General features: G+C 44.0%; 3 gene segments (V, D, J or C); all 3 read right to left on the bottom strand.

Moving 5' to 3' along the window:
• Positions 1 to 2761: 2761 nt before the first annotated feature.
• LOC129041604 (T cell receptor beta variable 4-1-like) lies at positions 2762 to 5234 on the bottom strand. The segment is given in 3 exon segments: positions 2762 to 3120; positions 3230 to 3387; positions 5101 to 5234. Coding segments are annotated over 3 exon segments (651 nt in total).
• A 1072-nt stretch (positions 5235 to 6306) lies between these two features.
• Positions 6307 to 6829, bottom strand: LOC129040061 (T cell receptor beta variable 3-1-like). The segment is given in 2 exon segments: positions 6307 to 6599; positions 6715 to 6829. Coding segments are annotated over 2 exon segments (342 nt in total).
• A 7018-nt stretch (positions 6830 to 13847) lies between these two features.
• On the bottom strand, positions 13848 to 14382 carry LOC129041603 (T cell receptor beta variable 2-like). The segment is given in 2 exon segments: positions 13848 to 14233; positions 14319 to 14382. Coding segments are annotated over 2 exon segments (435 nt in total).
• Positions 14383 to 16765: the final 2383 nt, after the last annotated feature.

The following is a 16765-nucleotide window of genomic DNA, read 5'->3' as shown; positions in this document are numbered from 1 at the left end:
GAAGATCTTAGTGTACAGGGTGATGGTTGCAGCTGATAAGCTTGTTTGCAGTTGATTTGTCTGGGCTTCTCTGAGCCCTCTGTAGTTCTATTATTCTTCATCTTGTTCTCCAGGGAGGAATGCCACTTTCGTGGTTCTACAAATCCTAGGGTTTTCCTTCCATACTAACACACGATTATGTGAATACTTGTCTCCCTTACTCGATTGGATCTTCCTAAGGTCACAGGCTGTATCTTAATCACTTTCTTTTTTCTCCTTCCTAATGCAACCACCCACCTCACCTGCCAGCGTTTACAGAGCACCTTAAAGGTGCAACAGCAGCTGCTGCTGAGAGCCCACCACATGCCTCTTACCATTCTCTCCCTTGAAAGTGGCAGCTGGGGGTCACCTTCCGATACTTTCAGGTGCACAGACATTCTAATCGCTTCTCATTTATCTTGCTAGGACCAAAGGCTTGAGAACCACAACCAGATGTTTTCTTCTCAGCATTTGAAGGCCTGCCTGAAGTCTCAGTTCCTCAAGGACTGATCCTAGGCTCTGTTCTGGTTACCGAACACCCACTGACCACAAATATGGAAGGACCCTGATTGCAATGGGTACCATGTGAAAGGGGAAATAAATCAATACAAATGATAAAACCCATTGGACATACATCCTTGTTTGTAGTGTGTGTGAATATTCTAGGTGGTGAGACTGAGCCAACATTGAGACGAAACAACTTTTTAAAATCACTATAAGATATGTGAGTGATCATCAAATAATGGGGCACAAACTATTCTCATCAGCATTCAAAGACTATGTAGAAAACCAGTTATCAGTTGGGGATTGATGCAATTAGAGAAGGTTTTTTGAAGGAGAGGACTTTAAGCCACTGTTCCAACTATTTTTTTCTAAGAAACTATTTCTGCTGGATTATCTACAAAGAAGCCAGCATCAGCTTTGACTACTAGCACCTGGCATGCTATTTCCCAGTAATGGAGAGACACTTTTGAGATTGCCTTCCATGATTTGTAACTGCTACCTAAAGAGAAAAATGTATATTTGCTGGGCTAGGGTTTTCACTTATCTGACTCATCTTTAACTCTTTTAGAACCTACAATCTTCTTTTGGCTTTGTTGACTACTTACCTTCTTACTATGCCTCTCCTGATCCTATGTCCCCAAGGTATAGGACCGAGAGCAAAAGATTCCAAGCTCTAAGGAGATGATTTTCTGGCTCAACAGAAGGAAGAATTTTCCAGAAGTAGGTACTGTGGTCTCCTGTCCATTATAGAGGCTGGATGACTGTTGGTGAAGATGTTTTGGACAAGGCTTAAGTGCGCAATGCGGCAAAGAAGAAGCTTAGCATTTACTCTAGGCCAGAGGCAGTGTCATAAACTGGGGATTTTCACCTACAATATTTTCTTCAGAAGTTCATAATCTAGTTGAAGAAACAGACAAGGAAATAAAAGCCTGCAACAAAATTTAAAAGTTGTAATACCGACATACACAGCGTTTTAAAAGGGCACCAAAAAGGAATAGGCTGGGTTAGCATCTAAGAAATTCGGGCATTATAGGGGTGGACTTAGAAGAGTGTACTGGAAATAAAGAGAACAAAGTGGGAAAAGTAATCCTTCAAGTGTCAGTCTGGAGAGGAAATCCAGTGAGGAGCTGAGACCTGAAACTAACAAGGAGACTTCCAGCCAAGGGAAGGAGAGTGGATGAGTCAGGAAGCTTCCAGACCATGGTCCATGGGCTCTGCAGCAAGGAGAGCAGAAAGAGGCACATTTGCTGCCTGCAGGGTTCAGAGAAGGTGTCTGTGCACATTTGGAGCTTTGATCAGAGCTGGAATTCACAGTGTAGCTTTGAGTGTGAAAAGGAGAAATTAGAGCATAGACAAGCAGGAATATAGAATAATAGAAGTGGTGAAAATAGATACATATTTCTCAAAACCATTTCCCAAAGGGGGAGTCTCCTACTGTCCTCTCCAGCTGGCTTCTGCACCGGGACCCTTGCCTGGAAGTTCCTTCTCTGATTTCCCAATGCTCAGGGCTGCTTGACTCTGCATGACAAAAACCTATAATGGAAGGGAACCCTTGGTCCCAAAGAACACAGCTCCTCACAGGACGGTGTCTGATCAAGTGCAGGGTGTGACTCTGTGGTGACACAGGTGATTGCTTGGAGGGTTCTAATGTAATCTTAAGCTAAACAATCTTTCTTGTAGGATGCTGGCTTTATTTCATGATTTTTTTTTTTTTTTTTTGAGATGGAATCTCATTCAGTTGCCCAGGCTGGAGCGCAGCGGCACAATCTCAGCTTATTGCAACCTCCGCCTCCTGGACTCAAGCGATTCTCCTGCCTCAGCCTCCTGAGTAGCTGGGACTACAGAGCTAGGACTACAGGACGTGCCACCATGCCTGGCTAATTTTTTGTATTTTTACAAGAGACGGGATTTCACCATATAGGCCAGGCTGGTTTCGAACTCCTGACTTCATGATCCATCCACATCAGCCTCCCGAAGTGCTGGGATCACGGGGATGAGCCACCATGCCCAGCCTATTTCATGATTTAAAAAAGCATTTTTAAAAAGTAGATGTGAATATGTTTATCGGTTTTTCAAACCAGTTGACAGAGCAGTCACACTCAGGCAAAAGAAAACCCACACTCTAAATATGTGCATAGGATGTAGTGTTGCCACATGGATGAATTAGCAGGTGCTATGATGTTCTGAAGCTTCTGCCGGGGCTCTTGCAGGAAATGTTCACCCGAGCCCTCCGTAGCCCCTACAGCTTCCTGGCAGGCCCCGAAGGTTTCTGCACAGGAAAGCGGTGACTCTGCAAGGCTGTGTCTTGGCTGCTTGCGCAGAGATACAGTGCTGAGTCTTCCGGCTGCAGGGCGTGTAGGTGAAGGTTTAAGAGAGAGCTCTTGGGGCATTCAGGTGAGAAGCGACTTGGCACACTTTCATTTATAGAGAGTTCCTCATAATTGTAGACAAACATGAGCTCCGGCGGCTTCTTCACTTTCTGCTTGTACCAATACATAGCTTTGTGCCCCATATGTTGTTCACATTTCAAAGACTTCTTATTTGCCATTCCCATGACCAGGTGTTTTGGTGTTTGGGTAATTCCGGTGTCTATGGGGACTGTGGGGGAAAGGGACAAAATTCAGGCAGAACCCAGGAGGAGGGTTGTTGCTGCAGCCACAAGGAAAAGGCTTGGAGTTCAAGGACAGACAATCTGAAGCCAACTCACCTGCTCCCAGGAGACAGAGAACCACACAGCAGAGCAACCTGCAGCCCATGCTAGCCTCAGGTCTGAGATGGGGCCTCTGACTGGGGTCCTCTGGGTGAGGTGCTGGTCTCTGGTCTCCTTGGCCCTGGTTGGTGGTTTTTCTTGTGATGTCACTGCTCCTGCCAGTGTCCCCAGACCCAGACCCCCACCACACCCCTCAAAAGAAAAGAAAAGAAATGAAATGAAAGAAAGAAAAGAAAAGAAAAGGAAAGAAAAGAAAATTGTCTATGTCTGGATCCCTAGTAATGAGCAGAACAGACAGTATCCCAGCCCTCTTGAGCTCTGGGGCCAGTCTGAATTGTTCAACAAATACTCCTTGAGCAACAGCTAGGAGCAAGCAGAAAATCACCAACATTTTTACCCCCAGAATTTTATTTGAGTAGGGCAATTCAACATATTCAGAAAACAACTAGAGAATAAAAATGTATCTTACATAAAGTTTGAGAAATGTAATCAGTATGTCATTGTTCAATCACTTCATATATGTGATGCCATATTTCCTCATTTATTAAATCAGGAGAACTGAAATGAGATGATCTCCAAGCCCTGCCATTTCTAAAATGTTAGAAACCACATTATTTCATCAGTTCTGTGGAGAACTTTCCAACTAGGAACCACCTGGATGACTTCCTATGGGTCTTCTCTACTTCACTGCATAAGATATTTATGCTTTGTGACCATTTAGTAATTGGAATATCATCAATTTTCTTAAAAGGTACTGTTATGCCAATGTTGACTTTTCATTCTAGAACATTTGAAGATACAAATGAACACAAATAAACACAAAACTGAGATGATTCATACTTTCAAAGTGATTGTTACCATCTATTTATTGTTGTATTATATCAGTGTTACCATTTCGTGATGATAATTATAATTGTAGGAGTGAGATTAGGGTCGTAAATCTATGTTATATGTAAATCTACGTGGGGCCAAGGGAAGATACTTATCCATGATTTAAGTCAAGGATTTATAATTTACATTTGTTTTAACCTGGTGATGTGCTCGGTCAGGAGGAAAATTTTAGCATTCTTCTAATGTATCAATTTCATCAGATTTTCAATGTGGCTCATAAAACAAAAAAAAATGTAAAGGATGTAGTTTAGAATTTAAGGGTTTGAATATTTTCTCCCTCAACAGATTACATATAGGATCGATCTCTATCCTGCTACAGTTGGAGATATCCTATTCACTAGATAAAAACCTAAAATTAGCCTTATTTTAAACACTAGTATCATTACCATTAAAATTGTTTCCATTGGTATCTACTTCAGCAAGAAAACACTTTGGCCCTTCTACAAAGAAGTAAAACAACTGTGAACAAATAAAATTTTATTGCATTGTTTGGCTCCCAATAAGGAAACCAAATTGCAAGAACAAAAAAAAAAAAAAGCAATAAAATTTAAACTAAAAACTTGAATAATGGTGAAAGTGAAAGGTTTAATTGTCCTGAGGACAATAGCTAACATAAGCATTTCCCACAACAAGGGGTGGTGACCACAGAGTTCAAGTCATCTGAATTAGGGATGGATCTAAGAAGAAAAATGATCTCAGGACCGTGTGAATTGCAAGAAGAGCAAAGAGTGGAATAGGAAATATGAAGAAAAGCCAAGTAAACATACTTATATAAAATAGAAGTAGTATATGTGACTGAAGATAAGAGGCCGTAACTGACTCCAAGACAGCTGGGATTTAGGACACAGAGTACTAACAAGGAGCCCTGAGAACCTGTGCAATAAAATCTTTTTTTATTTTTTATTTTTCTTTCTGGGCCAGGTCCTAAGTTGTGTATGCAGAGGGTGGCACTCCAGAAGGCCCAGCAGAGAACAAACTCTGGAAGGCTGTAGACATGGGCAGGGATGTCAGAAGATGCCCGGGGCCGGAAGGCATTGGCATTCAGACCCAGTGAGAGTGGAGAGTCGTGGTGGGTACACTGTGATTCCCAGTAAGACCCTGGAAAGGCCATGCACTAGCAATGATGACCACATGCTGGGGCTCCCTAAGAGGGAGGGCAAAGCTGAAATAGACCCCAGCAAGTCCTACATTCAACCCTCCCAGAATAAAACCCAATACATTTCCAAGAAATAACACAATGCAAAGCCTCAAGCCTATCTTGTCCACAATGCTTCACATAAACCCTTTCTAATCTTTCATGTAGGATATTTAGAAGTCTCCTAATTGTTCGTGCCACCCAAAAATCTATCTCCTTTCTGAGGCATACTACTACCAGTGTTCCTCTACCAAAATATCAGTTTCATCATGTTGTTTCACTTGGAGTAGGACCAAATCACCACTACCTAGAGATTTGTGTCCAAAGTCCTTTCAGGTCTCCCAATATCCCCAGTCATCCGGCTATTGCCTGCTCTTGAGGAGAGTTCAAGATGACATTCATAAAAATTGGGAGACATACTTGCTGGTCACCCTTCTTGAAGAGAAGGAGCCTACAACGCACAAGGCTGCCTCCACTGGCTTCTACTCAACACTTTCCAGTTTACGTATTGCCATGGAATTTCACGCCTCTCCAAATATTTTTCTGTTAAATAAAGTACTTACTGATCTCAGAATTTTCTCTGATCATCAGAATTTTCTCTTTATCTTAAAAATATTTCCTTCCCCTCTCCTTTATGCTTGTGCTCATCAACCATTTTTAGCAATCTTGTGTTTTTTCTCATAATGTTATATAAAATATGTACCAATGTGTGCCACACAGAAAGAAAAGAGAGAGCTTCCGCCATCAGTTAAGATCTTCAGTGCACGGGACAGGCTCTTTTTTGTTTGTGGAGCCCTAATACTTTAGTGGCTTTGTTGTGAAGCCCTGCTCTAGCTGATAAACAATTCTGTGAGACTTTTGTGTGCATAAAATAGAGGACTTCTCCACTGGGTGCACTAGCCGGCTGTACTACAGACTGAAACTCCATCAGAGGCCATCAGGAAGTGGAGCCTGGAGCCTTGGGTGCAGGTGCACACACTGCCTACAGCTTCCTGGCTGAGCTGGGAGGTTTGTGCACAGGGATGCGGTGACTTTGCAGGGCTGTGTCTTAGCTGCTGGCACAGAAATACACAGCAGAGTCACCAAGTTCCAGGGACTTGATGTGAAGATTTAAATGAGCTTTGTCTGGAGAGTCAGGTGAGAAGCGATTTGGAACTGTTTCATTTATAATGAGCTCCTTATTATTGTAGCTAAACATTATCTTCAGAAATTTCTTGGAGTCCTGCTTATACCAATACATAGCATTATGGTCCAGATTTTGTTCACATTTAAGGGACTTGTTGTTTCCCATCTGTGTGACCAGGTATTTTGGAGTCTGGGAAACAGCTGTGTCCAAGGAACCTGAAAAGGAAAGAAGCAGAATTCAGGCAAACCCAGGAGGTAGCCTGCTGTTGTTGTCATGGTGAAGAGGCTTAGGGACTCCAACAGGATCATGTCACCTGGGCCCAGGACTCACCTGCTTGGAGGAGGCAGAGGGCCACACAGCAGAGAAGCCTGCAGCCCATGGCAGAGTCAGGCAGACCAGGCAAGGCCCAGGGCAGGGTTCTGGTCTGCAGTGGTGAGAAGACTAGGCTGTGGTTTCCACTGCCTCTGAGAGGTGCTGCGCCAGTGAGGTCACAGCCTGTAATCATTCCCCCATTCCCAGGGTCTCCTTTAGCATGGCTCCTCCCTTTCATGCCCTGCACTTGCTCCTTTAAAGGAGTTTTTGGAATTTCTGGGAATAACTGAGAGGGTGGAATTGTGACCTCCAGGATGTGTCTCTGACAGTCATTCCTGTGCCATCAGCCCCCTCCCTCCCAGCTCCTTCCCGGGGATCTGACCACCTCCTCCCTTCCTCTCCCTTTCAGGCCCTTCTCTCAGAGTCAGTCTGGTTTCCTCTCTGGATCTTTTGCTTCCCCTTCACAATAATGCAGGACATTGTTTTGCTCTCTTGAATCTTTGCTCACTTGAAGGTCTGATTAATGGTCAGTGGTCCCCTTGTTTCAGAAGAGGCTGGCCTGAGATTTTACCTGAATACCAGCCATAGCCACCTACCCCACATGACTGTGATGCTAATTCAGAGCAAACACTGTTGAAGGGTTATTATTGGGAGTGAACTGCAGTCCTGTTCCCTGTGATATTCTTATCTGTCCAAGGGGCAGATTTATGAGGAAACAGGAGGCTGCTGGAAAATATGCAGACACCGTGTGCTGGGAAAGAATGGTGATGAAGGTCAACAAGACGGCAGTCAGGGAAAACAAAAGTAGTTGACAGTATTGCCCCTCGAGTTGTCTGCAGAGAATTCTCCTTCTTGGTGCAAAGTTTACAACCCAAGCTTATTGTGGGGTTTCTCAACTTCAGCACTACTGCCATGTTGGATCAGGTGATTGTTTGTTGTGGGGGGCTGTCCTGTGTAAGTAGGATGCTTAGTGGCATCCTTGGGCCCTACCCACCTGATGGCCATGTGATGACACAAAATGCCTTTCTGTTTTGTGAATTATCTCCTGTTGAGGACCACAGTCCCCTTTATTCTTGCCCATGGTACTCCTCTACTCTGCCAGCCATCAACCACCCAGCCTCGGCGGTGTAGCAGGGCTGCAGCTCCTCCTGCTCTGGTCAGCAAGGTCCAGCACTCAGACCTCAATGCCTCAGTCAGTGGCCCCAGGGCAGGAACCTCCAGGAGGAAAACCAGGGACCAGCACTGCCAGAAAGGCATTTCACACAGACAGACAGACAGACACACACACACACACACACACACACACACTTTGATAGCATTGTCATCTACTGGTGAATCCCCTGCAAAGACAGACCCTGATGGTTCATTTGTGATTTACTAAACACAGAACTTGAACTAAACAAAAGAAAAATGACCACTATCCTTCTTGGAACTTCAAGCATGCTTCATTTGTTTATAGTCATTGAATGGCTACTTAGTGCAAAGCATGAGTAAACAATATTCTCACTCTCATGATGCTTATAATCCAATAGGAGCAAAAACACATTCACACAATACTTGTAGACTAAGAATATGAAATACGTGTTACATGGAGGCCAGCAGTATAGTTACTACGTACATTTAAATACTTTTTTTAAAGCATCCCATTTCCTGATCTATGAAACAATGGGCAGAAATAAATAATTTTCAACACTCTGTCTAGCTCTAAAATTCTGTGAACATAACCGGGTACCCCCGTAGATGTGGGTCTTATTCAGTACCTATCTCATTGCACCACACAGCTGACATGGGAACCTTTTCAAAGAAGGAATGGTAGGGAGGGAAGGTAGTGAAATGACAAGAGGCTACATACAATGGTGATGATCATAACGACATAAAGATGTAACCATTCTTAAAGAGTAGACTTTAAATAAATATGTATTTCACTATTTTACACAAGAGTTTTTACCAAATCAGAGGGACAGCGTCTGGGAGAGGCGCTGGAATGAAACTGATAGAAAGAAACTCGCCTCGCATGAGGCAATGTTAGTTTTGTGTGGTTGTTGTTTTGTTTTGTGTTTTACAGGAGACATGAAAAGCAAAAGTGTTTTATTGTCCATGAAAAATTGTCTAGACTGGGCACAGTGGCTCTCGCTTGTAATCCCAACACTTTGGGAGGCTGAGGCGGGTGTATCACTAGGTCAGGAGATCGAGAACATCCTAGCTAACACGGGGAAACACTGTCTCTACTAGAAATACAAAAAAATTAGCTGGGCATGGTGCCGGGCGCCTGTAGTCCCAGCTACTAGGAAGAGGAGGCAGGAGAATGGCCTGAACCCGGGAGGCCGAGCTTGCAGTGAGCAGAGATCCTGCCACTGCACTCCAGCCTGGATGACAGAGCGAGACTCGGTCTCAACCAAAAACAAACAAACAAACAAAAGAATTGTCCAAAGGATAAAAAGGAACAAATAAATTGATTATGTACGTATTTTCTGACAGGGCCCGCCATACTGGAGAAGGGGAAAAAAGCTACAGAAAGGAAAGAGGGTAGACGCTGGGATCCCTGGGAAGAGCCAGGCTTCCAACAAGAAAGTCAAAGAGGGAAGAAAACATAATAATTTTATCATGGAGATAACTTAATCCACAAAAAGCTGGAGAGTTGTAGGGGCAAAGGGAAAGAGACAGAAGGCTGCAGAACTAGAACACGTCGAACTGAATGATATCAGGATGCATATTTTGAACGTCGGTCATATTTTTGGCTGCCAAAATTTAAACCTCATCTTTGGGCAATTCCCCAAAGTTTGGGTCTTGGCGGGAAAGGCAAGTGTGTTGATATGTTTATAAGCAAAATCTTCCACCCTTCTAAAACCAAACTCTCCATCTCTGCCTCTTCTTTTTCACTTCTCATGAGAATACCACTCCACCTGGCAGAGCTGTCTCCCTCTTCCAGCTCCCCAAGAACGCACGGGAAATCTGTCCTGTCTCCTCTGGCGGAATAGAATGGATGAACAATCTCTTGTGTCCAATTACGTCAAATTTAGTTTCCTGAGCAGGGTCTTATGAAGATTTCATTTCAACTGATTCTGTCTCTCTCTTCACTGATGCTCAACACTGGGTTTCCAGGTCTGCAAGGGGACGAGGGCCATGGTTTCACTTCCATTCTATCAGCTGGCTGCTAGTTACTGGAGACTCTGACCCTGATTTAAAAAAAAAAAATTCTTTCATGCTGACAAAAATACAAAAGTCAACATTGCATATCAGCTCATGGAATCATATCCCTGCAGGTTGACCAGCAGCTGCCAGTTTTCCAAAAGAAATTCAGACCAAAATCAGATAAGACATCCTGTCACAGGCCAGGTGTCCCTCACCTTTGCAGAGCATCAGTTCATGCTATTTGCCTGTTGAGCTATTAAAATCTTGCTTGTTCACTTAAAACATTTACATTTATTATTTCCATTATTATATGAATCACAAATGTTTAACCCACAGTCATTTTTTGGCAACAATTAACACAAATTAAATGCAATGCCATGATAGATAGAGATTATTAACGATGAAAAATGATTATACGCTATCTTATTTTTGTTACTGAGAAGAAGTTCTAGATTTTTTGTGAGGGTAGGAGTTTGAAAAGTCCAGGGCGACCCTGCCTCTCCAATCCTATGTTAGTTAGTCACTTTAGATATTTAATATTGAGCTTAGAAGTGTGTGTTTCGCATAGTCTGGTTTTAGGACTTTAGCAGATTTGAAAATGGCCCATACCACAGAAAGTTAAGAAATTTAGATTCTAGCATGTAGAAATGAGATTTCCATCTTCAATACATTCTTTTGTTCCATTCCAAAATAAACTGCAAAATTAACCTCCACAGGATGGCTAATGGTTTTCCTGTTAAACTGTTTGGCTAGACTTTCACTTCCAGGAAGCATGCTAGAGTATGCATAGCAGAGTATAGAGATATTCTGAAGCTCCCTCCTACTGAATAACTAGAGCCTATAGAAAATGTATCTTTGCTGTATTTTTGGATTTCCAAGAAGTAAGGGAAATTCCAAATGCTTTTTGAAAAGGTGAAACAGGAGCCTGTAGTGAAAACAAAATGAAGAGCCTGTTTCAGATGTGCATCCTGGAGGCCTGTCCATGCCACCTTCTTTCCCATCTCTAGGTGTTTGGTATCATCTTTTGATATCTGGACAAGTCTAGCTTCCATGGGTCTTGGTAGACAGGGATAGATGTTGAAGCTGGAATCTGGAAGGGAGTCTGGTGAGGCTGTTTTGATAAGAACCATTTGCTCACAACACCCAGGAGACAGGTTCCCTATCCTTCGAAGCTCTTGCTCGAAGAACTTAGAGGAACATTCAGAAGAAGAAAAAGGAAAAAAAAAAGAAAAACAAAACAACCCTTTCTAGCTTAAGTCTTTCATCATTTAGAGTCAGGGGACTGGGGCTGCAGGTATTCTTTGGTCTGATAAGTAGATTTCCCTTGATAATTACTTTCTTTGCAAGATCCCTCGAGGAAGCCCTGATTTGTCAGGCTCACTGCCGAGGTTCCAGGAAGTCATTTCATGGCAGGATTGAGCTGGAGCAGAGGCCCAGCATGCACAGCCTCTCTTGTTCCTCTCAGGAAGGGGTCCTCCACTGGCATCTGCTTGTGAGCTCTGCTCTTTCCCAGCTCAAACTCTCTCCCTTTCTCATCCCATGCAGGGTCACATGCAACAAATCTGGCAGTCTAGGCTCTTTGCTAGATCAAAAACACCTGCACAGCAAGGCAAATGAATAGTCTATATTTACCCTCTCACATTTCAGCATTGACACAGCTTCTGCAGACCACATTTTCCCCTGTTGTAAATATACTCAAAATTTCTTTTAACTGTTTCCCATCCTTAGAATGCTCTGTCCTTCCTCTGAATTCCCTTAATCTCAGTAGAGTCACAGCTCCTCCTTGTGGTAAAAGGTCAAACGTGTCAAGACTCTGGTGGACCAAAGGCAGAAGGGTGGTAGACGTCTTAGAAATAGAGATATGCGGCTGGGCATGAGGGCTCATGCCTGTAATCCCAACACTTTGGGAGGCCGAGGCAGGTGGATCACGAGGTGAAGAGGCCGAGACCATCCTGGCCAAGATGGTAAAACCCCGTCTCTACTCAAAATACAAAAATTAGCCGGGTGTGGTAGCATGAGCCTGTAATCCCAGCTACTCCGGAGGCTGAGGCAGGAGAATCACTTGAATCCCGGAGGCAGAGGTTACAGTGAGCTGAGATCGCCCCACTGCACTCCAGCCTGGGTGACAGAGCGAGACTCTGTCTCAAAGAGAAAAAAAAAAAAAAATGGGAAGGCAAAGAGGTTCACTGCTTCCTTTCTTCAAGAGACTTCTACCTAAAATAAAAACATACAAAATTGCACCTCACCTTTAATAAATGTAAAAACTGGCTTTCAGAGTTAATAGGCTGAATTTTTGCAGAACAACATTGCCATCAAAAACAAGTAGAAAACCAACAAAATATTAAGATAAATGTTTGAAGGCAATTGGAGCTACTGAGGCAGTCAAAACCTAAGGGATTGGGATCTCAACGAGAAAGGAGAGATCTAACAGACCACTTTCCCTTCTAAGTCATTTGCCAATTTTATATCGTTGGCTAAGTAGCTGAGAAAGAAAGGGAAGACTGAGAATGTAGCAGGCTTTGAGGAGCATCCACCACTTTTCTCGTCTGGAGAACATTTACGTTCAGTGACTACTGAATAGGAGAGGAGCCTGGCAAAGACCCCAGTCCTTGGTGCTGCGGGTAGAAGCAGGGATTGACTGAAAATGAGCAGGAAAGAACTTTCTGGGTGGGGAAAGATGAAAAGTTTTAGAGCTGGATCACAGTGATTTTTGCACAACTCCACAAATTTATCAAAATTCATTGAATTGCATGCTTGCAATGGGCAAATATTATGTTATGTAATTTACACTTTAATGTAGCTGTTAAACGCCAGACATCTAGTTGGAACTTAAATGGCTAAGAGCAAAGGCGAGCAGCCATCATGCAGGCTGAAGCTCAGATCTGATCCAGCTCAGTCATCAGCTCAATTAAGGTGATCTGCCCCTGCAACAATTCCCAGCAGAAGCAAAAGTGAATCATTTGAGGAAGATGAAATCATTCAGAGCCTCAAATTATCTCTATAGTTTTCATACACAATATCCAGCATTCAAATACATTACTAGTTGTGTGAGAAAACAAAATCACATGCCCAGAAACCGAACAGAGAAAACAGACAAAAGAAACAGACCCAAAGAGATTCAGATGTTAAAGTTATCAAAAACTGGCTTTAAAATGACAGATGTTAATATAGTCAACAAAGTAAATGACAAAATGTGGAATTTTAGCAGACAACTGGAAATTGTAGCAAGATTTAAGTGGAAATCCCAGAACTGAAATATACAAAATACCTAAAATTTAGACTTCAATAGGTATGTTTAAAAGAGGAATACTTTCTTAAATGAAACTCAAGAAGTTAATCTGGCTGCCTCAGGTTAAGTTCAAAGTGACAAATTCATTCCTCCCTCTGCCTCTAGGTGTCTCTTGACTTTTGCTGCTGAATTCTGTTCCTGCACTGCCTTGCTTTATTCTGGTGATTCTCATGCTGGTCTAGACCTCTGTTGACCTTGAAGTGGTGTGAAATATTAGACTCCATGTTTTCTACTCTCTTAACTTGTTATTTTGTGAGCTAGCATCATTAGCCCAAATGCATCACACGAGGTTCACAGTGTCATCAGATAGTTCTGCTCTTGAGCACATGCTGAGCAAGAGTCATTGATAATTGAGTTCTTCGTACCAAGCCCCTTCTCCTTCTGAAGATTTCCATGAGCACCCTCTATATTCTCATGGAAATACCTGAACTCCCACTCAGGAATCATCTCGCCAACCTAGGAGTTAAAATATGTTTTCCTAAGCAACTAAAACAAAAAAACTCCGATAAAGATGGCCAAATGGGAATAAGGAGAAGATATAGGTTGCTTGGTTGTGTACAATTCTCTCATATTCAGAGCCTACCATCACACTCTGTAGTATCTGTAAGCATTCTTCAAATCCTACAGTGTCTGGTCATTTCTGCCCAAGATATCTTTGGTAATTTAATTTCAGATATCTGTCTATTTGGAGATGGCTGCAAGAACAAACCCAACCAGAAACTTCCTTTTCTTAGGAAGGAAGTGGGTGCTGGTGGATGGTTGGGAGGCAGATCTCTGAGGGTTTGTGCACAGGCTGCAGTTGTCTTTGCAAGGCTGTGGCTTCACTGCTGGCACAGAAGTACATGGCTGAGTCCTCCAGCTTTGTGGACTGGATCTTCAGAGTGAAATGTGATCTATCAGGCCTTCTAACTGAGAATCGATCATCGAATATTTCAGACTTCTCTGAGATTTTATCACTATAAAAGGAAACCAGAAACTCGACTTTCTGCCCCAAGATTTGTCTGTACCAATAGAAGTATAAGTGATTAGAGATGGGGACACACTGCAAGATCACTTCCTGTCCCATCTGTGTGACCTGATGGCTGGGAGTCTGGGTGACTTCAGGTTCTGTGAGTCCTGTGAGAAAAGAAGATTAAGAGAATGGTTTAGAATTGTCTTAGGTAAGTTTAAAGCAAGAATTTCCTAGAGTCTAAGCATCGACCTGCTTTCAAGAGACTAAAAACTGCCCAGCATAGGAGCCAGGTGTCCATGGCAGGATCACAGCAGGAATGAGGCCCCTCCTGGCTCAGGCATCTGGTCGTGTGGAAGAAAGGAGGGGCATTTTGAGCTCCCGTGGCCCCACAGGCAAGGTCTGGCAGAATTACTGGTGTCTCTGGCAACACCCACCATCCCTGGAGCGCCCTCTACAGGAGAGAGGAGGGAGCCTTTGTGTTGGTGCAGAAACCTGACAATGCAGGGCTCTGCTCAGCCCCTGGGGTCTGATGGTGTGTGCAGGACTGAGGGCCATTAATTACTAACAGCAATGCTGGAAAATATGGGGGTCAGCAAGGTAACCCTGAGTACAAAGTCTGGCTCAGAAATTCCAGGAGGTCTTGTTCTCTTATTACCTGCTGTGAACAACAATTCAGGTGCAACAGACTCCACGGCAGATAATGGATGCCAAGAAAACTTGGTATTAGGATTAAAGAGATAGAAGGAAAAAGATTCAAGTGTGAATGTTTTAAATCCTGAGTGAAAGAGAGAAGCCAACAAGAAGTTCAAACTCTGCACATGCCCCGGGGAGAGTGAACTAGAGAACAGTGATCCAAACCCCCTGGGGAACCAGTGTCCTAAAGGTCAGGCAGTGATAGAGCCACCTGAGGAGGGGATTGGGTATTCTTTAGTTTTTCAAAAAAAAAAAAAAAAAAGAAAGAAAGAAAAAGAAAAAGAAAAGGACCTGCCAGGCGCGGTGGTTCACGCCTGTAATCCCAGAACTTTGGGAGCCCTAGGGGGGCAAATCAAGAAGTTAAGAGATTGAGACCATCCTGGCCAACATGGTGAAACCAGGTCTCTACTAAAAATACAAAAATTAGCCAGTCATGGTGCTGGGTGCCTGTAGTTCCAGCTACCTGGGAGGCTGAGGCAGGAGAATCGCTTGAATCTGGGAGGTGGAGGTGGCAGTGAGCCGAGATCGCGCCGCTGCACTCCAGCCTGGCAACAGAGTGAGACTCTGTCGAAAGAAAGAAAGAAAGAAAGAAAGAAAGAAAGAAAGAAAGAAAAAAGAAAAGGTCTGACCATATTTGGAGCTGGGATGAGGGCTGAGATCCAGGGTCTAACTTGAGTCAAAAGAAAAGTCAAAGAACGGTCCATATTGGAAGGTGGATTGGTGTGGCCAGACTGTTAAATACTTCACACAACATTCCCCAGAGGCACAAGCCAACTGAGAGATACTTGGAATAACTTAAACTTGACAGCATCTGTCGTACATTCAAGTTCAGTCACACTCTCGTTCAAGACAAACTCAGGCCACAGGCTGCAGGTGTCTGGGCAATTTAGCATTGCCACATCCAATAAATGACAGTATTATGATCTGAGATTTCTGCTGAGGTCCTATGGAATGCTGAACCGAGTGCTGAGGCTCACCTGGATGTTTTGCCCCTACGGCTTTCTGACTAGATCCAGGAGGTTTGTGCACAGGGAGGCGATGACTCTGCAGGGCTGTGTCTTGGCTGCTAGTGCCAAGATACAGAGCTGAGTCTTCTTGCTGCAGCGCGACCACGTGAAGGTATGAGCGAGAGCTGTCAGGGCATTCAGGTGTGAAGTGATTTGGCACAGTCTTGTTTTCAATGAATTCCTTACAGTTGGGGTAAAACATGAACACCAGGGATTTCTTAGCTTTCTGTCTGTACCAATACATAGAATCATGTCCCAGCTGCTCACATTTCATCGTCCTTTTACTCCCCATTGCTGTGACCAGGTATTTTGGTGTCTGGGTAATTCCAGTATCCATGGAGCCTGCGAAAATAAGAAGCCAAATTCAGACTAAGCCTAGGACAGAGTCTTCTGAGGCAGTTCCATGAAAAAAGTAAAAAATTTAAGGACAGAAATGTCCCACCTGTGCCCAGGACTCACCTGAGACAATGGACGACACCACAGTGGAGAGTTCAGCCCATGGCAGGGTCGCCCAGGTCACAGGCGGGGGGACCCCATGTCTCCCTGCTCTGTGCCCTGGTTGTCTGGGTGTGCTTCCCTGGCCCTGAGACAGGGGCTGCTTGGGAAGTCTCTGCTCCTGTTGGTGTCACTGTTAGTGTCTACAGCTCATGTTTCCTCTTTCCTTTCCAAGCTTGGCACCGGCACCTCAAGAGGTGGGTTTAGACTAGCTTCTTAGGGCCAGGTGTGCAGGGCGGGTTCCTCAGATAGTTGCTTTTTTCTTAGCAGCTGCCTGCCCTCCCCACAATGAATGACTGGGTCTCCCCTTCCTCTTTCTACTTGTGGCTCCCCTCCTCCCTAACACACAGACCCCTTCCCTTTGGGCAGATGCCTTCCTGCTGCCTGTCTTGGACCCAGGGTGAGTGCACTCCGACTCCCCTCCCTCATCACGGTGAACTCCAGGAGGCCACCTCGCCTGGCTCAGCGGAGCCCTTCCCTGGAGCCAGCTGTGCATCATTT

The sequence above is a fragment of the Pongo pygmaeus genome, chromosome 6 (assembly GCF_028885625.2).
Source record: "Pongo pygmaeus isolate AG05252 chromosome 6, NHGRI_mPonPyg2-v2.0_pri, whole genome shotgun sequence".
NCBI lineage: Eukaryota > Metazoa > Chordata > Mammalia > Primates > Hominidae > Pongo > Pongo pygmaeus.
The sequence above is the reverse complement of the archived record's forward strand: the minus strand, read 5'-3'. Positions and strand labels throughout refer to the sequence as shown.